This window comes from Cydia amplana, chromosome 22, assembly GCF_948474715.1.
Source record: "Cydia amplana chromosome 22, ilCydAmpl1.1, whole genome shotgun sequence".
NCBI lineage: Eukaryota > Metazoa > Arthropoda > Insecta > Lepidoptera > Tortricidae > Cydia > Cydia amplana.
This window is the reverse complement of record NC_086090.1, coordinates 9,764,459-9,789,346: the sequence shown is the minus strand read 5'-3', so window position 1 is coordinate 9,789,346 and position 24,888 is coordinate 9,764,459. Positions and strand designations below refer to the sequence as shown.

The window sequence follows — 24,888 nt, the reverse complement described above, 5'->3', positions numbered from 1 at the left end:
CACACAACAGTAAAATAAGAAATGTCTCAGATCACATGTTGTCGGCCGAGGCGAAGTCGAGGTCGACAGACATGTGATCTGAGGATTTAATATTATTATGAATTATATTTACATAAAAATACCTTTAAACGATCAATTCTTGTTTATATATATATATATATATATATTTCGGGGATCTCGGAAACGGCTCTAACGATTTCGATGAAATTTGCTATATGGGGGTTTTTGGGGGCGAAAAATCGATCTAGCTAGGTCTTATCTCTGAGAAAACGCGCATTTTCGGGGTTTTTTCGCTCGGTCACCCAGATATTTACATTTACATCAATAAATTGCCCTGATAATTAGCTTAAGATAATATAATTATATGTGTTACCTACTATTCATAAGTGCTCGTTGATAGGCCTACATGAATAAAGTATATTTGAACTTATAGTGACGTCACATACGTTTCTCTTAATCACTCCATAGTAACGTTTCATAAAGAAAAATTGATCTGATTTGATAGTAAAATAGTATATTAACGGTCAAAAAACAACAGGGTCAATATTAAAGTCGAGTTTACTGACCTTGCCAAGACGATGATAACACAAAGTTCATTGACCTTACAATGTTAGTGACCTCAAAATGTATTTGTACCTAACTTAATTCTGCTTTTCTCGATCCATCTTTTTACATGGTTATAACCTTATGACCGAAATGTTTCTTTTTTTAAATAACATACCTAATATTAATGTACTTACCTACTTTTAATATAAAATACGATAAATAAAAGTAACTATGTATTAGCAAATTATAATTTCTGATATATTTTCAGAAATATGAATAACGAATATTGACATAAATAAAAACATAAAAAATTGTATCTATAGTAATATTTTTTTTAACATTTACCTTATTTTCTTTCAATAAATCTTTCAGTTGCTGGAAAGTCATCCTATTCCAAATGTACTTGACATCTCGCACCATGAAATCTTCTACGCAAATGTCATACATTCCTGTCAGGAAAAACAAAAAAAAAACGTAAAAAATAAACCAACAAAAAAAAACTAGACTATAATTAAAGTAAAACCAAACAATGGAAAAATAATACAAAAAAAATAAAAATAAACAAAAATGCAAAAAGTAACCGACGAGGATGGGATTCGAACCCACGCGTGCAGAGCACATTGGATTAGCAGTCCAACGCCTTAACCTCTCGGCCACCTCGTCATGTGCGGCCCGGGCGAAATAACGCGTTACATCCTAACGAGGTTTTTTTTTATACAAAAAAGCAGATGTTCGCATGTTACTGTTAAGTTGCGTTCACTTGTTTCGTAATAATAATTTTCTAGTAAAACGAGACTAATTTTGATGAGTTAATAAACTGATTAAAATTATACGTATATTAATTTTAGTAGGCATTGAGCCTGCGAATTGTACATAGTTTTTTTGTGTAATAAATAAATAGACTTACTACTTACTACAATCGAAAAAAATCTGAACATATTGCATCGATTGTATTGCGATTGTGGTTTTATCCGCGTATTAAATTGCTTTCGGGTTATTTTTTGGTCGGGATTTCTAACGTAAAAGGTAGACAATACTATTGTGAATGTACAATACAATAGCAGGTAACTATTATTTGACTGCTTACACATAAACCCATTTTACCAAATGCCAATTTTGCCAATCGTATTTATTTACAATAGGCTTGGTTTTAGAAAATAGCACTGCTACAGTCTGTAGGTATGTAGTGTTGTGTCGATGAGTAAAGTTTGCAGTGGCGGCGGTGGCTGCTTAACATCAGACGGGCCACACGCTTGTTTGCCACCGTCGTCGTAATAAAATAAATGTGTATCTACACATAGCTAGCGGAGGATAGTAGATCAGGGAAATAAAGCAGTTTCTTGATCAGAATAATGCTGTAGGAGCGCTGCCACAGCATAGGCCATTTTTAGTATGGGAGGATTTTTGGGCCTTTTTTCGTATGGGGACATCCATACTTTACATCAGGACTTTTAAAAGTACGTGTTATAATATAATTACGGCTAGCTGAAGATAATAAGTCGGGGAGGTAAGGCAGCTTCTTGATCAGAATAATGCAATCGCAGCAGCACGGTTGGAGGAGCGCTGTATCAGCATTGGCTGCTAACACGGCCGCCATTATTGGGAGGATGTGGGTCACCTGCGCATATATATGTACTCACTGCTGGCTGAAGACAGTAGGTCGGGGAGGTAAGGCAGTTTCTTGATCAGAATAATGCAATCCCAGCAGCACTGTTGGAGGAGCGCTGTGTCAGCATTGGCTGCTAACACGGCCGCCATTATTGGGAGGATGTGGGTCACCTGCGCATATATATGTACTCACTGCTGGCTGAAGACAGTAGGTCGGGGAGGTAAGGCAGTTTCTTGATCAGAATAATGCAATCGCAGCAGCACTGTTGGAGGAGCGCTGTGTCAGCATTGGCTGCTAACACGGCCGCCATTATTGGGAGGATGTGGGTCACCTGCGCATATATATGTACTCACTGCTGGCTGAAGACAGTAGGTCGGGGAGGTAAGGCAGTTTCTTGATCAGAATAATGCAATCGCAGCAGCACTGTTGGAGGAGCGCTGTGTCAGCATTGGCTGCTAACACGGCCGCCATTATTGGGAGGATGTGGGTCACCTGCGCATATATATGTACTCACTGCTGGCTGAAGACAGTAGGTCGGGGAGGTAAGGCAGTTTCTTGATCAGAATAATGCAATCGCAGCAGCACTGTTGGAGGAGCGCTGTGTCAGCATTGGCTGCTAACACGGCCGCCATTATTGGGAGGATGTGGGTCACCTGCGCATATATATGTACTCACTGCTGGCTGAAGACAGTAGGTCGGGGAGGTAAGGCAGTTTCTTGATCAGAATAATGCAATCGCAGCAGCACTGTTGGAGGAGCGCTGTGTCAGCATTGGCTGCTAGCACGGCCGCCATTATTGGGAGGATGTGGGTCACCTGCGCATATATATGTACTCACTGCTGGCTGAAGACAGTAGGTCGGGGAGGTAAGGCAGTTTCTTGATCAGGATGATGCTGTCAAAGCAAGATGGTTGCAGTAACGCTGCGACGGCATTTGCTGCTAGCACGGCCGCCATTATTGGGAGGATGTGGGTCACCTGCGCATTTATTTTTAGTTTAATTATTCAAAAGAGAAATAATGAAATAATATTTGTCATGAATTAAATTGTAGGTGAGAAGAGTCACATGAAGTAACCTAAGCACAAAAGGGTATAATCAATATGGGTTCATATCGTCACCGAGTTTTGATATACTATTGTGTCACGCTGAATAGCAAAATCACCACTGTAACTTTAAAAGAAAACTGTAAAAAAGTGCCAAATCGGCACGAAACCGTAAAACAACCCATGTAAATACTAACAATGTACCCTATTATCCTGTCGTATAATTCTGCTGTGTCTCCAATAAATAAAAAACCGGCCAAGTGCGAGTCGGACTCGCGCACGGAGGGTTCCGCACCATCAACAAAAAATAGAGCAAAACAAGCAAAAAAACGGTCACCCATCCAAGTACTGACCCCGCCCGACGTTGCTTAACTTCGGTCAAAAATCATGTTTGTTGTACTTAAATCTTTATTTTATTCTGTTTTTAGTATTTGTCGTTATCGCGGCAACAGAAATACATCATCTGTGAAAATTTCAACTGTCTAGCTATCACGGTTCGTGAGATACAGCCTGGTGACAGACGGACGGACGGACGGACGGACGGACGGACGGACGGATGGACGGACGGACGGACGGACGGATGGACGGACGGACGGACGGACAGCGGAGTCTTAGTAATAGGGTCCCGTTTTTACCCTTTGGGTACGGAACCCTAATAAAATCACTCATACAAAAAAAACTTGCATGTATAGTGACAATACAACCCACCTGTCCTGTCATCTCGCTGACTATGACGATGGTAGACACTGTGTGCGTGACTGCGCCGGTAAACGCCGCAGCTCCGACCACCGCGTAGCCGCCTGCCAAACAATAGGGATGTTGACATGAATCGCGAATATATTAGTACATTACTGCAGACGCCGGGAAAGAAGGGCTTGCCGGGTGAGTAGGTATAGCCGGCCGACCGTAGGGAGGCCGGATAGTGATACGAAGCCGGCAAGACCTTTTCACGGCTAGGCATGTATAGTGCTTTTCTCAAACATGCAATAAAATAAAAAAATACACCACTCAAAAAAAAAACAAATTTATAATCTTTATAATAAAAATCTAACTTCACAACAAAAGTTTTTTAATTTTCCTTCCAATCCCGCCATAATTGTTTTTTTTTTACGGAAGTCGTCCGTATTTTGCGTGTGTTCGAATAGACCTTATTAGGGCCATTATACACAATCTGATAATAAGAATCTCAATTTCTATAAATAAAATAAATGCAAAGGATTTTAAATATTGTCTATGGTCTCTGATGAATTACGTATAGACAAAATTTTAAATTTATTCATCAACACATTGAATCATACAGATTCGTATTCTTAATATCAGTACGTTCGTGTATAACAGGCGTTAACACGGATATTTTGGTCCGATAACCATTCATTCACTAAAAATATTTAAAAAAAAATATAATTCGGCTGTTTAGCCTGTTTATGGACACAGACTCCATGTTTACATTAGAATTTAAAAAAAAAATTACTTCCCGGCCTAGGCCTTCAATTTCGTATGAAATTCCTTTACAGTTCTCTGGAGTTGCTCCGCCCTAAACGTGATACTTCGAAGCCTGATATAACGCCCGGAGCGACGACATTTCAGTGCATGTTTGAGAAAAACATGTTATGTTTTTACCATAGCAGGGAATATTAGAACGCGGAAAATCATATTTTGCAAGTGTAAATATGCGTAATAAATTAATTAAAAATAATCAAAAGTATTTAAAATAATGCCCAGTATCACGTGACTGCAAACGCCAATCGGAGCGCGTGACGTAATCACAGTGGAATCACCAAAGACAAGTTATAAAACCTGCCTAAGTGTCTACAGATTATCGTACCGAAACGCGATCTTGGTGCGGTGCGGCGCACGAATCGATAGCGATAGCAGCTATAAGTTAGAGCGGGAAAGAAGGTCGCTGTCCGATGCGGTAGTGTGTTAAGGCTTTAAAAAAAATTGTCAGTTGCCATATAAAGAATTTAAAAAAATGACTGACAGCAGTTTGTTTAAAACGCCGTTACGTCATCAAGGACACGTGACAATTTGGAGCGTTTAGGCGCGAAATTTAAACACGAAACATATTATACATGTTTTTTTATTCAAAATTAATGAATATATTTTTTTAATATTTTTTTCTGTAATTATTACGTGTCTATCTACAAAATAAAACCAGTTCCAAAAAATTGTCAACATCCCTATTACCAATATTACAGAAAATACATTATATTATACAGGGTGACTCATTTAGATCGGTCAGTATGGGAAAGTCTGAAATTATAAGACATACGGAGATCTGTTCTTAGGAACCATGTCATCGATTTTAATAACATGAAAAACTGCATTCATACATTTAAAAAAAAGCCTGTACTCAAAATAATAATAAGGCGGGTCATTTCGATCACTTGCTAAAATAAATTAAAGAATATGAAAACAATGCATTTTATTCATTTTAGACATCATGTTTCATAGTAAAATTTACTGCTTAAGACCTACACAATCGATATCCAAATAAAAATAGTTTTAGTTTTATTTTTCAAAACGTCCGGGTTCGATTCCCGAGCTGAGAACAGGTTTTTTTAAAAAGTATGAATGCAGTTTTTCATGTTATTAAAATCGATGACATGGTTCCTAAGAACAGATTTTCGTATGTCTTATAGTTTCAGACTTCCCCAAACTGACCGATCTAAATGGGCCATCCTGTATATTATGATGTAGTAGTATATTAATTATATATATTCTAGTATTTTTATTTGTGTATTCTACATGTAGTTTATCAGAATTATTAGTTGTTTAGTAGTTTACTAAGTTCTAATAAGTAAATTCCTTTTTCTCCTTGCACCAATTTTACATGTCTCTGTTTGGCCCGATGGTTGACTGGAAGAGAATGCCATTAGGCATTAAGTCCGCCATTTGTACATTATTTTTGTGTATTGTGCAATAAAGTTTAAATAAATAAATAAAATAATTACGGAAAACTAAATAAACTAAAACACGATTTAGAAAATTATGAAGGGACCACGTCATTAAACGGGACATCGTAATAATAGTAATCAATTAACCAATCTTCTGTACATATGATTGTTATAATTTTGGACGTTTTTAAATGAAATAAACATTATCTTATCTTTATATCCCTCGTAGACTACGGCAAAAGGACAGAAGTAATGCTTGAGTTCTCGCATAAGGCGACCCAGTGAGGCCCCCATTTTGAACGAGAGCCCTGTGAGGCCCCAGTTTTTAACCGTAATGATACCTGGTAGCATTTTCTGTATGTCCCCCGTAAGCGATTCCAAGAGGACAGAAGTAGTAAATTAGTTATCCAGTCAGGCGACCGAGTCGAGTGAGGCGCCATTTCTGAACCATAATGATACCTGCCAGAATCTTGTAAATATGTCCTCCGTAGGCCACTCCAAGGGGACAGAAGTAATGCATGAGTTCTCCAGACAGACGCCCGAGTGAGGCCCCCGTTTTGAACGTGAGCCCTGTGAGGCCCCAGTTTTGAACCGTAATGATACCTGGCAGAATCTTCTGTATATGTCCCCCGTAAGCCACTCCAAGGGGACAGAAGTAGTGCATCAGTTCTCCTGTTAGGCGACCGAGTGAGGCCCCCATTTTGAACGCCGGCACGAAGATACCGGCCGGCACGGGCAGCGTACAGGATACCATGCTTAGGAAATACTGAAAAAAAAACGAACTTCATCTATTGGACTGCTGTTTAGGCCCTAATAAAAAGAGCTGGTATTATACATCAGTCAATTGTTGTGACATCTTCGAGCAGTAATGTAGGTTGTCTAGAAGAGATCGCTCTTTAGCGATAAGACCGCCTGTTGTCTACCATAGTTTCAGTTATGTGTTTAATTTCTACCTATGTTATGTTCCTTTTCATATTGGTGAGCAATATATAATATTTGTATTGTACATAAATATATTAAATATATAGTCTAAAGAGCAAAAGACTGGATATTTCAATAATGAGTTTTGATTCTACCTCCAAAAATTCTTCGAGTATCCTTTAGTAAAGATATTCGAAGAATTAACTCTTTCGGTCTTGAACCCAGAACATGTATTTTACTAATTTACACCCAATACTTTAAACAACTGGGCCATTTAATAATTAACAAGATGGTTTAATAACTTGATTGCATGATTGCCAAGGTATTTTCGTTTACTATGTGTACTCAGCTGAAAGCATAATTATTTGATTATGTTACTGTACATATATGTATATTGTAAACTACGAGTATCTGAGACATAGACTAGGAATCCTTTAGAGCAATTATTTCATGAAACCGATGCTGCCAAAAATACTGCGGTGCGGGGGACGAGGTGAGCGAGTCCCGTGCCGTGATTGATCCGTTCAGACACGGACGTCACACAAACACACTTTGACTCGAAAATGGAGTAAAACTACCGTATATTTGTGGCAGAGGGTGTGGCGCTACTATGCTCAGTCTGGAGGATGTCTTGTCTGTGATCTGAGGTGTGCAATAAAGAGTATTGTATTGTATTGTATTTGTAGCCGTCCAGTCTCAGGTTTTATTTGAACTAAGTATTTATTTTTCTCAAATAAGAGCGGAAATATAATGGGAGCCTGGGATCTGCTTGGAAACTAACCCCAAGATCTGACGTAGGCGCTAGTTTTTACTAAATCGAATGCTATGAGTCATAGCCTATGACCCTGCAACCCAGAAGGTATATTAGACCTTTTTGGGATTAGTCCAGTTTCCTCACGATGTTTTCCTTGCCCCAGTGTGGCTATCACCAGTTTGGCACTGACATAAACGCCATAGAGAACGTAATTTACGTTCTATGCATCTCGCTAGTACTCGCATATTAGTGCGAGCGAGATGCATAGAAAGTAAATTACGTTCTCGATAGCGTTTATGTCAGTTTTGACACTGTCAGTGACTCATGGTACGGGCTCTGGCGTCCGTTGGCTCGTTGGGTGGCCGACATTCGGAAGATTGCGGGTCACTTCTGGATGAGATTAGCTCAGGACCGGGACAAGTGGCGTACTAGAAGAGAGGCCTATGCTCAGCAGTGGGCGATAAAGGGCTGATATGATGATGATATATTGTACTCATACATAAGGGCCCATTTAAACGGTGCGAGAAATCGCATGCGAGTTTCATTACGTTGCGTCATTTGATCGGACCATTGATGTAACCTCAATGGTCCGCAATGTAACTAAAATCGTATACGAGTTCGCGCGCCGTCTAAATAAGCCCTAATTTCCGAAAAACTCGTACATAATTTCCGAAAAACTCATTAGTAGGTACTAGCCGGGAATTGAACGCGCGTTACCGTTATACTTATTATACATTGAAAAAATTCGTGTTTATGATAATGACGTAATAAAATAAACCTTACGTTTAAGCTATTATCTTTTTAAACAGCTGTCGTACTGTCTAAAGAAGGCTTAATTAGCCGTAAGGTGATGTGACGAGGTGGCCGAGTGGTTAAGGCGTTGGACTGCTAATCCAATGTGCTCTGCACGCGTGGGTTCGAATCCCATCCTCGTCGTTAATTTTTCAAAGGTTTTGAATTGATTTTTTTTACAATTTCCAAAAGCGAAGTGATCCCGTGCTCAGTGAACAAATTTTTGTATGGAACATTTAAAATTTGAACGTGGGGTGATTATTATATAGGTAAAAGTAGTTAGTCAAAGAACCTACGTTGAATTTTTGAAGTGAAAACTTCTTTAGCGGCGCTGGGCACTTTTTGAGGTGGGGAAAAAATGATAAACTTGAGACAGCGTAAGGCGATCACGTGACCGTAAGGGGCGTAAGGCGATCACGTGACCATAAGCCCCGTAAGGTGGCCACTCATAATTTAAATGGCATTTAAATCAATAAAGATAAACTCAATGTTATTTGACATTTATGTTGCGGACTCCTTTTCAAGACTCTTTACCTGTTCAAATAATTTGACGTTGTCATGGCAGTATGTAAATAAACATGTCAATGAAAAAGTGTGATCTTATTTGAGAATGATAATAATATATAATTAATAAATAGAATACCTCCGCTAAACATATGTATCGTGTTACCGGGCGTCGGTAACATAGTGAGGAGAGTTTTCACTTCTATCGGCACTCCCGGAGTGCAACCGTTGTTGCTTATTTTTTTCGTAATTCCACGTCGGTGGCAAACAAGCATACAGCCCGCCTGGTTATTCCGCCCTTTATTTTATGAATGAATGAATGAATGAAATCGTTTATTTCAGGCAACTAGTGGCCCATACATAAATACCTTAAAACTAGCATACATATTATATTTTTATTGTTACTGTCATTGGTCAGACGACGCTGGTTGTTTACCAGACTGTAGACTATTGCCTGAGGAGTCACATGCGCGTTGTCTATTCTTTACAAGTCAAATGTTTGTGTGTCATAAATGTTATAATGTCAAAAATAAATAAAACTCACAATAGACAGGAAGAAGATCCAGAGGCAACCGTAGAGGTTGACTTCAGGGGTTTCCCAGTGGGCCACCATTGAGGCCTGCTCCGCTGTCAGGTTGTCCGACCAGGTGAAGTTGGCGAAGAGGGATAGCACCTGGAAAAGAATAAGTGCTAAAAAAATAGGATAATAAAGTGTCATTCTATGGAACTTGCTAACTATGTAAACAAACCGCCATATTAAAATTGCCTCTGAATGTCAATTTACTAGTGACTTTTGTCATAGAGAAAAAAATACATAGAGTGCTCACTCCATACATCAGTTTTAGTACCAAAAAGACTATTAGCATCTAGCATCGAGTAGCGGAACTATCAGTACTGCTACTTGACAATAGATGTAGCACCGACCGGATAGTCTTATCTCAATGGCATAAGACTTTCCGGTCGGTGCTACATCTATTGTCAAGTAGCAGTACTGATAGTTCCGCTACTCGATGCTAGATGTAGACACTGAAATTAATAGTCTGAACTGATGTATGGAGTGAGCACTCTTGTCTTACTTATTTCTCTATGCTTTTGTTTACATAGTTAGCAAGTTCCATAAAATGGCACTTTAGGTGATAGTTATCATTTAGGATCAAAGTGGGATTTATACATGTTTCTTTCACACCGATCTATTTGTTCCAAAAGATCTATTGTGTCCAGTAGGGCTAAGATGGCCGACTCTTTATCATTTGTCACCATGGCTGTTACGTTCTAACAAATATGTAAGTGCGAAAGTGACGCATGGCATGACAGGTGATAAAAATGCGACCATGATAGTTGGTCTGGACAAGTGATTTTAGATTATTTTGAAAAATGAATAAGGAAGAGATGTGGCATTTTGGGATCAGGCATATTGAACTATTCCGTTTTGAGATCTAGGAGTTTGGGTAAATGTGTAATAACTAAAGCAACACAGGGAAATCGCTGATTTGTGACTGCCAGAAGGCATATACAGGGATATACACCGTGTTTTTATTGAATTCCGTTAACTTCGGGGTATGGTTAAGTACGTTTAAGATAACTAAATGGCATAGTTAATTTTCAAAAAAAAAATATTTTTTTTGCTTTTTTACAAGAAAAAAAATTAAGTTTAAAAAGTAATTAAATGTAGCATATAGCGTTGTTGTAATACGGGCATTACATTTAACTCAACCAAACAATTGAAATCTGTGACATATCAATGTCATTTCGAATATCGATTGACCGAGATTGTACTTAAGTTTAGTAGCAAATGTATGAACTCATTCTAAACACTAATCAATATGTAAACCGGCCCTAAGGCAAGTGTACACGCTTGTAGAGGCCTTATAGGAAAAAAATAAATTATTGATTATCTCCGAAATGGAGTTAATTAGAATTTCGGTGTCTTTGAGAAAGTTACTTGATTTAAGCTCAGGAATGCACCCTTGAAATTAACGAAAATAAAAAAAAAAGCGGCCAAGTGCGAGTCGGACTCGCCCATGAAGGGTTCCGTATTTAGGCGATTTATGACGTATTAAAAAAAAACTACTTACTAGATCTCGTTCAAACCAATTTTCGGTGGAAGTTTACATGGTAATGTACATCATATATTTTTTTTAGTTTTATCATTCTCTTATTTTAGAAGTTACAGGGGGGGGACATAGATATGAGCGCCGATAGGCATATAGCCGGCGGCGGCGCGCCGGTCAAAATTGGTCGGCGGCGGCGGCGAATCGACGGCGTGGCTTTGAAACACCTTCGATTAATGAAAAAAGAACTCAAACCAAAATTTTACCGAAAAAACATGTTTTTGCTGTAAGAAAGTTATGAAATAAATGCATTCGTTAGTAGAGTCAAAGCTTCGGTACAGCATTAAACTATGGGGCAATGGTTATAAATACAATGCAGACTCTGCATTCAAGATGCAAAAAAGGGCTATTCGTACCATAGTTAGAATCTCGCAAAGAGATTCTTGCGTGGATCACTTCACCGAACTTAAAATCTTGCCAGTGCCGTCCCTGTATATTCTTGTCCTGCTCTCTGATCTAATAAAACATTTACATCAGGTTGAAAACCAGAGCGAAAGGGAGAGCAGGCTCTTGTCTAGAAGAAAAGACATCCCCAATAAGATTATAGCCAAGTTCAATATACCGAAGCATGCTGCTTGTGTCCAGGCTATTCAATTATTTCATAAATTACCGATCGAGTTGAAATCCATAGTAGATCAATGTATTTTTAATGCAAGGCTTAAAGCGTTTCTTTTAAGGAAGTCCTATTATTCTGTCCAGGACTTTATTAATGATAATAATCTTTATTGACTAAACCTACAACCTACATACCAAATCTGTAAATATTATTAAGTTTGTAAATAATTGTTATAGTTGCATGATATTATTTAAGTTTTATTTTTATTTTTTATTTATTTTTAATTTAAATTTTTAATTTTAATTATAATTTATATTCATATACAATGTAAATTGTGACTGAATAAAAAATGAAATGAAATGAAATGAAATGCATTTTTTATTTTCAAGGGTAATTTATTGAATAATGGTACGAAAAAAAATGATATCGTATAAACTGTGGATAAGCGGTATCGCGCGGCATCAGAGGCGGACTTAATCTTGGAGAGATTCTGGCCGGAAGATCATAGCGAGGCACTCTTTTGTGCTAATACTAAGTTAATAATTGCGGATTGACTGTATCAGGGAAACGTCTTGTCGACAGACTCGACAGTCGAAAGAAAATCGAGCTCCGTCTCTGTATCGATAACCAATATCGATAACCATAGTGAGGCCCAAAGTGAGGCCCAACGCCGAGCTCCATGTAACACCGAAGATTTGATTTCGACGCCTCCCAATGCGAGGCCAGAGGATGAGCTGCAGGTAAGTATACAGCTAAGAATCGAACGCCAAGTGTTAGATTGGCTGACGGCCGAACGCCTGGAGTGCCGATTGCGGCGCGCTTCTGTGCGAGGCCGAGCTGCATGAGAGCAGAGCGAGGGCGCAGGCCAATAAAAACTGAAGCCATAGTGTTAAAGATCTGGAGCTTTCCTGCGGGCGCATTCGTACGACGCCAAAGGCCGAGCTGTAATGGAGCTAAGATCGGATAAGGACCAAGGCTCAAGCGTTTTAAAACAGGCCGAAAGTTGAGCTCCAAACAGGGCCAAAAACTTGCAGGTTCAGATAGCGGCTTAATTCCATGGGAGCGATGCAAGGCCATATATTGAGCTGCGAGAGAGCAAAGCTGGAAATTTGAACAGTGGCCAAGTTTAATTGAGACCCGATTCCGACGCCCTTCCGTGCGAAGCCAACGGCCGGACATTTGGACTTGGACGTGGAAACGCTTAATATCTCAAAACTAACCCCATTTTATACCTTTTAAAGACGTTTAACCATGCTTGCAATGGCTAAATTCGCGGTAAATGATGTTTAGCTGGCAAAATTAAGATCGGTAATCCAAAGATGTGGGTTCGAGTTCGAGCTCACGTTAGCCAGAGTTGATCACAGTTAATTTTTTCATTGTGAATTGTGATTGACATATGTCTAGTGTATATATACACTCTATAAATTGTAATGTGGAACGTTCCACAATAAAAATGGAAGGGAATCAGTATGTTTATTACAAGCATATTGATGTTAAAATTTATATTAAATAATTTCGTTTCCCTAAGACTAGTAGCGCGGTTACTAGACAGATAAGTTTGCATTTGCCTTCGATATTTTTGAATTATATGGGCCTAAAATACCTTTTGAATGCCTATAAACTATTCGAAGTGGCGCCGTTAATAATCTAAACTAGATTAAAAATATATTATCTGATTCCGAAAGTAGTAGTAACTACCAAGGTCACGCCGATGCCATGCCGATAGCGCAGCGTCGGCGGCGGCGGCGCGCCGGCGCGGCGCTCATAGCTAGGGGGACACACATTTTACCACTTTGGAAGTGTCTCTCGCGCAAACTATTCAGTTTAGAAAAAAATGATATTAGAAACCTCAATATGATTTTTGAAGACCTATCCATAGATACCCCACACGTATGGGTTTGATGAAAAAAAAATTTTTGAGTTTCAGTTCGAAGTATGGGGACCCCCAAAAATTTATTGTTTTTTTTCCATTTTTGTGTGAAAATCTTAATGCGGTTCACAGAATACATCTACTTACCAAGTTTCAACAGTATAGTTCTTATAGTTTCGGAGAAAAGTGGCTGTGACATACGGACGGACAGACAGACGGACAGACAGACAGACAGACAGACATGACGAATCTATAAGGGTTCTGTTTTTTGCCATTTGGCTACGGAACCCTAAAAACACGGTGTATATAGGATATTCTTCGTATTCTCACCTGTTCCTGGTTGCCCAAATCAGCCGCCATGTACTTGCCAATCCCAGGCGGGAATAGAATCGACATCACGGCCAAAGTCATGAAGCCCGGGTAGATAAAGCGGCTGGAAGAAACAAATCATTGGTAAAAACACTTCTTTTATTGGTAATAAATATTTTCACATCAGCTATTCGAAAAAAAGCTTTTTCTTTCCAGCTAGGAGGGATCTAAGTGGCACTTTTCTTCCCTGCTAGGAGGGATCTAAGTGGCACTTTTCTTCCCTGCTAGGAGGGATCAAAGTGGCACTTTTCTTCCCTGCTAGGAGGGATCAAAGTGGCACTTTTCTTCCCAGCTAGGAGGGATCTAAGTGGCACTTTTCTTCCCTGCTAGGAGGGATCTAAGTGGCACTTTTCTTCCCAGCTAGGAGGGATCTAAGTGGCACTTTTCTTCCCTGCTAGGAGGGATCAAAGTGGCACTTTTCTTCCCTGCTAGGAAGGATCAAAGTGGCACTTTCCTTCCCTGCTAGGAGGGATTTAAGTGGCACTTTTCTTCTCAGCTAGGAGGGATCTAAGTGGCACTTTTCTTCCCTGCTAGGAGGGATCCAAGTGGCAACTTTCTTCCCAGCTAGGAGGAATCCAAGTGGCACTTTTCTTCCCTGCTAGGAGGGATCTAAGTGGCACTTTACTTCCCTGCTAGGAGGGATCTAAGTGGCACTTTTCTTCCCAGCTCGGAGGGATCCAAGTGGCACTTCTTCCCTGCTAGGAGGGATCTAAGTGGCACTTTTCTTCCCAGCTAGGAGGGATCCAAGTGGCACTTTTCTTCCCTGCTAGGAGGGATCTAAGTGGCACTTTTCTTCCCTGCTCCCTAGCCAAAGTGCCACTTTTCTATTCTAGGATAATTTTATTTGCATAATGATAATGAAAATTAAATTGAACATGATTTCCTCATAGTTGACACAGATGACTGTGTGTCATCACAATCTACTATTATTTGTCAGGCATTTGCTTTTCTCAAAAAATAACCATATATTTCATAATATTTAAGTATTTCAGTCTTATATACTTTCTTTGGGGAATGTAAAGATTGAGCCTCGTTATCTCTTTAGAATCAATACCGTTTCCTGTCCATTTGCAAAGACATAAAGCCTACCAATTGATATTGAAGTTTCTATTGTTTGAGTACTCAACTCACTTCTTTTGTAGGAAGCTGCTGATGGGTTTTTTCCTCATGAACAGTACGTATTGTCGGTGTAGCCACACCCACAGCGCTGCCAACAGTCCGCACACGATTCTGCAACAACACATTGTACTTTAGAACGAGTAGGGTTTGCAATCCGGATCCGAAATGTATGAAATTATCCGGATCTGGATCCGGATCCGCGGACCTTCGCATACATTTCAGATCCGTCGTGCAAACCCTAAGAACAAGGCAAATAAGCGCAGTAGGTTGGGGAAAATATCATCAGATCATCACCAAGTGTCTGATGCTGGCCAAATTTTAAAGGTCTAAAGTCTTAAGCTGTTTTTTATTCGTCTAAGGGTGTCTAAATCATGACCAGAGATATCCTCCTAAGGCTCAAGGTCCTGCCTATAGCACCTATTCAGTTCGATGTAATTTAAACCATATTCAATTTGAACAGAGTCGCTTTTGCTTTGTTTCGTTCAATTTTCAAACAACGCAAAATCAACTCTATTTCCTACAATTTAGGTTCAAATTTCAGTGGAAAATTTTGGAGGTTTTGTTTGTATGGCTGGGCTTTAGGAGGATATAGCCAGGCAAAACTCACCCCAAGAGGACGAACACGGCGAATTCCTGAGGGTCGAAGGGGAAGTCCTGTGGCAAGTTGGTGCGGAACAGCGGCTTGACCGTCGGCAAGGCTCCAGACCAGACGAGACATGTGGAACACTCACCCTAAAAGGGCGAACACGGCGAACTCCTGAGGGTCGAAGGGGAAGTCCTGTGGCAAGTTGGTGCGGAACAGCGGCTTGACCGTCGGCAAGGCTCCAGACCAGACGATACATGTGGAACACTCACCCTAAAAGGACGAACACGGCGAACTCCTGAGGGTCGAAGGGGAAGTCCTGTGGCAAGTTGGTGCGGAACAGCGGCTTGACCGTCGGCAAGGCTCCAGACCAGACGAGACATGTGGAACACTCACCCTAAAAGGACGAACACGGCGAACTCCTGAGGGTCGAAGGGGAAGTCCTGTGGCAAGTTCGTGCGGAACAGCGGCTTGACCGTCGGCAAGGCTCCAGACCAGACGATACATGTGGAACACTCACCCTAAAAGGACGAACACGGCGAACTCCTGAGGGTCGAAGGGGAAGTCCTGTGGCAAGTTCGTGCGGAACAGCGGCTTGACCGTCGGCAAGGCTCCAGACCAGACGATACATGTGGAACACTCACCCTAAAAGGACGAACACGGCGAACTCCTGAGGGTCGAAGGGGAAGTCCTGTGGCAAGTTGGTGGGGAACAGCGGCTTGACCGTCGGCAAGGCTCCAGACCATACGGAGAGGAGGCGGAACATCTGGAAGAGTATTTTGAATTAAACAGTAGGAACTAGGAACACGCCAGATTGTTATAGTTAATGGTCTGAAGTGAGACTGAACTGCCGTTACATAGTCCGAATCAGGGATGTTGCGAACATCCGCATCCGCATCCGCAACCGCGGAACTTCCGCATTATTTTCAACATCCGCATCCGCATCCGCATCCACATAAAATCGATGCGGAGCTTATGCGGATGCGGATGTCGAACAAGTCGGTACAGGAACGTCTTAGCGGCGGCGTTAGTGCAAGCTACGTAGGTATAGGTAGGTACTATTGAATTTCTTTAGACATGTAATGTTTATTATGACACATTTATCGTTCGATATCGACATAGTTGAAATGGGAATCAAACTTTTAAGTTCGTTTGGTAGGTAAAGTTTATTTTAACAACAGTACGTTCTTAACTTTACAGCGGAAAGTACTCTTAGAGAAAGAAAAAAAATATGCATTACAATTTTATGTAAAACAATTATAAATTAATGATAACATACATAATTGTAGATTTAGATTTTATGTTAATTCGTTCCACTGTATAAGTAGGTATTTTATTTATCATTTCTAAGCGTCGGCAACCCTAGCGTTGAACCGGCATGCGCGGTGTGGGGAGCGGCGCGTTGAAGGTCACTCCATTGTATTTTTGTGTAGGTATCAAAACGGTAGGTATTTGCGTTTTCTTTGAGAGATAAATATCTGTTCGTAAGAACTATTATATAATCTGTGGTCTAGATCCAGAAAAGTCGGCCAAGTCACTGTTTATTAAATATAACGCACTTATATTCTTGCACAAATACTAAAAGTTTCGTTTTTTTTTAAGAAAAATTACTAAAAATGTAATATTACACGTAAGTACCTAATCTTGACATCCGCATCCGCATCCGCATCCGCGGATGTGAGCCTTTAAATATCCGCATCCGCATCCGCATCCGCGGATGTCAAAAAATCTGCATCCGCAACATCCCTGGTCCGAATTGCCAAAGCTATCAATCAATCAATCAATCAATATCATTTATTTGCAAGAATACTTAATTATAGTTACAGGATGTTCTTGTAGAAAATTGTACAGTATTCTATCGTAATTAAACGATGCGCAAATTTTATAGTACTAACGTTAATTTTTAGTCCAGCACATTAGACTGAAAATTATTATGTTATTTAATTTAATTTTAATACATGCAATATAGCCAATTAGATAAATAGATTTCACTCAAGATTTCACTCTATTATACATATTATTATATATAAAAAAACCTTCGGCTCTGGACATGAGTTATTTTTACGAGCTGTTTGGCAGAAAATGTTGCTGTAGCTGTAGTTCCTATGAAAGGCAAGATAGGTAAGTTGCACATGCGAATATAGCTGCTTACATTTTTGTCTCAGATAAGCTGAATCCTACTTAATCAAACCCCTGGAGAGAAAAACACAGTTCCAATGATCTACTCTGCGCTTTACTTCTACCTACGTAATTGCCACTTCAGTCTCAACTAAGTTTCGGTTAGGATACCCTTCGCTCCACCATACAAAATTATAGCCAAGGAAATTAGAATCTTGTTGTATTTTCAATTAGGTTGAAATTCATTTGTTCCAAAATTTCACGAGACAAATGAAATGCTACTTTGTTTTTAATTAAGGTTGACATTCCATCGAAACTGAGTGTACATCCTAATGTACATTGGGCGGCACGGGGTTACTGTCAACTTACAATGGCACTGCAGCATGCGGCGAAGAAACCGCGCCAGTAGTTGCGCACAGCAAAATACGTGGTCGTTACTTCGATCGAGAAAAGGACGCCTGAAAGAGACACAAACATATGAGGAAAGATAAAAGATAGTTTATTATTCAAGTAGGCATATTACAATGCGCTTATGAACGTCAAACAAAGCTGCTACGGCTCCAACCCTACACCTCTGCCTTGAGATTTAAATCCCCCTTTAATTGGAGGAGAGTCCTAATATGGGACCGGCACCAAAACCCTACACCTCTGCTTCGAGAAGATTTAAATCCCCCCTCAATTGGAGGAGGATCCCAATATGGGACCGGCAACCAACTCGGAGGGACACATCTTTTTAAAACATTACAACATTGGCCTTAGCGTATATTGCAGACGATTTATGGTGTAAGTGTAAGGCCTGAGTGGACGCTCGAAGCGGAGCGTTCGGCGGGGCGTGCAGCGTGGCTGTGGGCTCACGCGTGATGTGAGCAGCGTGCACTAAGGCCGCTCCTATACGCTTGCATTTGTTTAACATGCACGCCGCACGCCCCGCCCCGCTGCACGCCCAACTCGAGCGTCCACTCAGGCCTTACACTAAGACATTACACCTCCTGGGACGGGATTAAGGAAACGCAGGGATGCTCAGCACCTGCGTTACCCTTTCGGCTTCACTGTCTTATCCCACAGGAAAGGCGAGCCAATACGTGTGGAGACAGGTCGGCTGCAGGAATCTGCCGCTTATTTCAGGTTGGACCCTAATTACCATACAATATCTTAAATCTTTAACATGCATTACGAGTAAATAAGAAACAATACAATTTAAATTACTATAGAGAGAGGGAGACCTTTGCCCAGCAGTGGGACACAACAGGCTAACAAATAATAAATAATAGAATTCATAAAAACTAAATACTATAGAAAGAGCCTGCATGAATCTTACTATTTAGAGTTATGAAGGTCACAAAAGTATAGACATACAAATGAGTAATATTAATTTTTAAAAAGCAAAACAGTCTGCGAACGATGCTATTAAGCTTAGAATAAATTTAAAAGTGGAAAAATTACTATCAAGACAAGACAGTATTTTTTCCACTTATAAATTTATTCTAAGCTTAATAGGAATGAGTAATTAGCAAGCATAGACTAGGAATCCTCTAGACGGAGTTTAGAGCTATTATTTCATGAAACCGATGCTGCCAAAAATATTGGGGTGCGGGGGACGAGGTGAGCGAGTACCGTGCCGTGATTGGTCCGTTCAAAGACACTGACGTCACACAAAGACACTTTGACTCGAGAATGGAGTAAAACTACCGTATATTAGTGGCAGAGGGGGTAGCGCTACTATGCTCAGTTTGGAGGATGTCTTGTCTGTGTTAGCAAGTATTCACCTCCAACGGGAGCGGCGAAGCAGGAAGCCACGCCCACTGCGCATGCGGCGGCCAACATTTCTGTGGTGCGGGACTCGTTGGTGTAGATCCCTTGGAAGGTCGTCACTAGTTTGGACAGCAGCTGTGCTACCATTGAGGCGATGTGGACTGATGGACCCTGGAAAAAACCACTAATTAGCAGTATTTGGGATTTATAGACTACAACAGCTTGGCTAGTCCAACAGGTCTCCATCGCCATACAGCGCGGCAACGCTGCAAGTGTGATGGGGACTTTTGGACCGGGCATAACACAGAACGGGTTTTAGGTTAGGTTTAGGTAGATTTAAGTAATATATGTAGTATAAAATGTAAGGATTTTTGTTAGTTTGTGATTTTATGTGTAAATTTTGTGTCTTCTTTTGTATTATGTACCTATTGTCCCGTTAATAAATAAATAGACTATACTATTCTCAGGCCCCTGATATGGGCTCTTCAACGCAAGAATACTTAGTGTAAGGCCTGAGTGGACGCTCGAGTTGGGCGTGCAGCGGGGCGGGGCGTGCGGCGTGCATGTTAAACAAATGCAAGCGTATAGGAGCGGCCTTAGTGCACGCTGCTCAAATCACGCGTGAGCCCGACGCCACGCTGCACGCCCCGCCGAACGCTCCGCTTCGAGCGTCCACTCAGGCCTTACACTTAGTTGCCAATAGATTAAAGGAAGGGGGAATTTTAAATGCCAATCCTTTAGTAGGTCACCCTGCAACTCTGGTTGGCGTTATAACACTGTTAAGCCAGTCAAAGCGAGAGTAAGTACAGAAAAACAGGTGAATATCTACGTTCCCATCATTATAGAAAAACTGAGAGGATCACACTACTTAGTTCGGAAGCGTAAACTTGAAGAATCGCCCAATATCGGTCCTGGCGGCCATGGTGACAATCGCCATCGCTTCGCCATCGAATCGCTTTGTGTCTCTCTCATCATTTTCCTCGCGTTGTCCCGGCATTTTGCCACGGCTCACGGGAGCCTGGGGTCCGCTTGGCAACTAATCCCAGTTATTGGCGTGGGAACGAGTTTTTACGAAAGCGACTGCCATCTGACCTTCCAACCCAGGGGGTAAACTAGGCCCGTATTGGGATTAGTCCGGTTTCCTCACGATGTTTTCCTTCACCGAAAAGCGACTGGTAAGTATCAAATGATATTTCGTACATAAGTTCCGAAAAACTCATTGGTACGAGCCGGGGTTCGAACCCGCGACCTCCGGATTGCAAGTCGCACGCTCTTACCGCTAGGCCACCAGCGCTTTGCGTCTCTCTATCAGTGTGTACCTATATTATTATGACATATTAGTAGACCCCGTTATCTTGTCGCACTGACATTAATTTTCCGTAGAGCGTGAATGTTTTTTTTATCGACTGTTTAAGTTTCGATAGTGCAGAACTTAAAATTATATGTCAGTGATAATTTCAAAGCACCGGTTTACATTCGCGTGCGAGCCACAAGCCCACCGCTTACACTCGCGTCTCGTGGCTCGGCTCGCAGCTCGGCTCGTGAACCGGCGGTTTACCTATTTATTTTTAATCAAGAAGTTTTCATTGAGATTGAGCATAGACTTAAAAGGCGAAAATTCAATTGCATTATAATAAACATCGATATCAAGATAGTCAGTGCGACAAGGTAACGGGGTCTACATATTAGTGTGACAGTGACAGTTGCGTTTCGTTCGCTACGGAGCGTTAGCGATTGGCATGTTGTCTACGGGACCTGATTTTCCTGTAGTCCGATGGTGGTGGTAAATGGTGAACCACTTACTTCTGATTCATTAAGAGCCAACAGGAGTGGTCATTTCTCCATACAAACGTACTCGACTGTTTCCTCCGTGGGTTTTGAAGCTAGAGCAATGATTTTTTCAACACAGATTAATATTGTCAATATCTGTGTCGGACCGTTTTGCTTTTTTTGATATTTTTGTTTTTTAAGGCGCTAGAGCCCTTCAAAAATGGCCTAATTGACTATGCCGCAATGAGAGACGTGTGCTGTTCAAAACTGATATCAATTAGTCAAAAAATCAAAACGGTCCGACACAGATAATGTCATAATCATTTAGATTTCCAAATTTGGTTACGATCGGTTAAGTTTTGGAGGAGGAAACAGTCGAGTACGAAACCTCGATTTTTGAGATTTTTACGCAGGATTTTTCGCCTTGTCCTTATCGCACTAGTTTTAGGAGCCGCTTCCGTTAGCGAGACGGGTATATTTACCTAAAATATTTAAATCTTAGCTCCTGTTGGCTCTTAATAATTACCTCTTTTCCTAGAGGCAATCCGGAGCCAAGCGTGGCAGTAAGACCAATAACTTTGGATATGAGTGCTCGGTACGTCAGGTACTCTTTTAACTGGACTCCCCGTAGTATCGTTTTCATTTCAGGTATACCAGATCCTGAAAAAGAAATAGTATTACATCATGTTTTAGGGACCTTCGAAAAAAACAAGTTTTTCATTTCGGCTAGATCGTATTCATTACGGTTTCTTTTTAGGGTCCCGTTTTTACCCTTTGGGTACGGAACCCTATTACTAATAAGACGCCGCTGTCCGTCTGTCTGTCTGTCACCAGGCTGTATCTCATGAACTGTGATAGCAAGACAGTTGAAATTTTCACAGATGATGTATTTCTGCTAAATAGGTACTAAAAAGTACGGAACCCTGATGGGCGAGTCCGACTCGCACTTGTCCGTTTTTTTTTTAATTTACATAAGTAAAGTGATGTTACTTTTACATATGTTACCTATACTTTGTGCCGCGACTATGTGTACGAATCCAGCCGCGAAGAGGATCAGACACACTGGCAGAGACACCCACGCGACGTATTGGCTGAATGTAGACGTCGCTAGGTCGTTGTACATCCACATGCGAGCTAAAAACATATCAATATTATAGTTTGTCAAAGGACTGCTCATCTCAAACATAGACAGAGAGAATCATACTATCTTTGCCTTACACTAGTACTAGCACCCAAAAGAAAAGGATGAGTATAATTTTCCTGGTTCTTACTGACTGACATATTGGTTTGACCAACTATATTTATTAGTATCCAATAATTATATTATGTAATCTAGAATAGCGGTAAAATATTCATAAAATTTGTGACTTTGGCGCCGCCTTGACGATTGTCAAATTAAACCGTAATACCAAGTTACGTTGTATTAGATACTGTGCGGAAAAAGAAGAGTCGTGGAATGTATTGGGCCCCATACATTTCACGACTCTTCTCTTTCCGCACAGACTTTACCACCAAATAATGCGTACAGCGACACTGCATAGTTAACGAAATTCTATTTTATTGCTTCTAGGCAATTTAGAATCAAGTATTGTGCGGTTTGCAAATAATGTATTTAGATTTGTACCAACTACCAAATACAAGGTGTAAAAAAATAAAAAGTAGAAGATTTTTTTTGTATATGTGTGACAATTACCTTAATTGACGTGTATACTATACAAGTATACCTACCTGGTATCCTATGAACAGCAAAGATAGCATGTAACAAAAGGAAATCGCGATCAATAACTTCTGTGTATTAACCACTGTATTAACACTTATAACGCTCCCCTATGGAGAATTACCGGACAACCATCCATACATAAGTAGATTCAGTCGCGGAAATGGCATACAATGGATTGGGCGGGCATATCCTGCGGAAACCTGACACCTTGCTTATGCAATGTGGCCCTAACATGAAAGAAGTCGGGAAACGTGAGAAGAGCCGCGCTAATCTGGCTGCTTTCCGTGGAACAAGAGATAACTATACTGTAATGTGTATACACACACATTACAGTATAGTAATGTGTGTTACGAGGGGCGTTCAAAATATTCTCGGTATTGATATCTTACAACCTCTTCTAAAATTTCTTTCGTTACTGGCCGCTAAGGTTTATTCATTGACATTAAAAAAAAGTATAATTCGAAGCGAGATGTTCTTTTGTTTTTCTGCAATTGCTGAACAAACATGAACATCATGTGGGAATTGACAATGTTAACTAAATTAGAACATCGATGCGTGATAAAATTCTTGACAAAACAGGGTAAAAATCAAAAAACCATAAAAGAGGAAATGGATTGTGTTTACCGTGAGTCTGCTCCTTCTTTATCTACCATTCAAAAGTGGTCAAGCGAGTTTAAACGTGGAAGGGAGAGTGTTGAAGACGACCCTAGACCTGGCCGGCCTGTAGTAGCTACTTCACAAGAAAATATTGATAAAGTGGAAAAACTTATATTGGAAGATGGTCGAGTGAAGGTAAAATCTATAGCACAAGTAACCAATCTCTCTATTGGTACCGTACATGATATTATCCATGACCATCTTAATATGTCAAAAGTAAGTACAAGATGGGTTCCGCGAATGCTGACTCGGCTTCAAAAAGACATACATGTAGCTTGTTGTTCCGATTTTATTGACCTGTGCGGTGAAAATCCTGATGAGGTGCTGCAAAGAATAGTTACTGGAGATGAAACCTGGGTTCATCATTATGACCCAGAGAGTAAACAAGAGTCCATGCAGTGGCACATTAAGGGTTCAGCTCATCCCAAGAAGTTCAAGGTCATCCCTTCAGCTGGCAAGGTCATGGCCACGATATTTTGGGATTGTGAAGGAGTATTACTGATCGATTATAAAGAAAAAGGTGTAAATATCACAGGACAATACTACGCTAACATTCTACGTCAATTAAAGGATGCAATCAAAGAAAAGCGGCGAGGAAAGTTAACCAAAGGTGTTATGCTTCTGCATGACAACGCCCCCGTCCATACTGCTCATATTGCCAAGGCAGCTATTGTTGAATGTGGGTTTGAAACTGTTACTCACCCACCGTATAGTCCGGACTTAGCCCCCAGCGACTTCTTTTTGTTCCCCAATCTTAAAAAGGATCTGCGTGGAAATAAATTTTCCGATGATGAAGCATTGAAGGCGGCAGTGGAGGAGCATTTTTACACCAAAGATAAAAAATATTTTTATGCAGGATTAAAAAAAAAAATTGATCGATCTTTTAAGTGTATGAACATAGGGGGGGAGTATATTGAAAAATAAAAATATTAAACTTTTCGTACTTGTTTGTTTTCATTCTCATACCGAGAATATTTTGAACACCCCTCGTACGTCTTCAGTATATAGAAGACGTAACACACACTGCCCAGGACCGTAGTCTGTGGAAAAATTATGATTCAAGCCCTACATAATAGAATAGAAATAACTTTATTCGTGAGCACAAACACAAAATAGGTAGAAAATGACACAAAGCAGAGATACATAAAAAAGAGAAATGGCCACGAAATGGTTTCACCTCAGCATGTTGCTGGCGACTT

At 40.5% G+C, this 24,888-nt stretch overlaps 1 protein-coding gene and 2 non-coding genes across 3 annotated transcripts in view; 1 reads left to right on the top strand and 2 right to left on the bottom strand.

Moving 5' to 3' along the window:
- Nucleotides 1–24,888, bottom strand: part of LOC134658522 (chloride channel protein 2) — a 68,866-nt gene that overhangs the window by 18,522 nt on the left and 25,456 nt on the right. Inside the window, exons 4-15 of the mRNA XM_063514209.1 lie at nt 22,318–22,446; nt 21,839–21,972; nt 19,557–19,713; nt 18,160–18,248; nt 16,317–16,438; nt 15,102–15,200; nt 13,932–14,034; nt 9,609–9,737; nt 6,697–6,859; nt 3,905–3,996; nt 2,992–3,130; nt 892–995 (exon numbers count right to left, since the gene is read on the bottom strand). Of these exons, the coding sequence (XP_063370279.1) occupies nt 892–995; nt 2,992–3,130; nt 3,905–3,996; nt 6,697–6,859; nt 9,609–9,737; nt 13,932–14,034; nt 15,102–15,200; nt 16,317–16,438; nt 18,160–18,248; nt 19,557–19,713; nt 21,839–21,972; nt 22,318–22,446 (1,460 nt within the window). The remainder of the gene's footprint in view (nt 1–891; nt 996–2,991; nt 3,131–3,904; nt 3,997–6,696; nt 6,860–9,608; nt 9,738–13,931; nt 14,035–15,101; nt 15,201–16,316; nt 16,439–18,159; nt 18,249–19,556; nt 19,714–21,838; nt 21,973–22,317; nt 22,447–24,888) is intronic.
- Nucleotides 1,128–1,209, bottom strand: Trnas-gcu (transfer RNA serine (anticodon GCU)). Its single transcript has one exon. It is a non-coding gene; the product is annotated as a tRNA-Ser (tRNA).
- Nucleotides 8,623–8,704, top strand: Trnas-gcu (transfer RNA serine (anticodon GCU)). Its single transcript has one exon. It is a non-coding gene; the product is annotated as a tRNA-Ser (tRNA).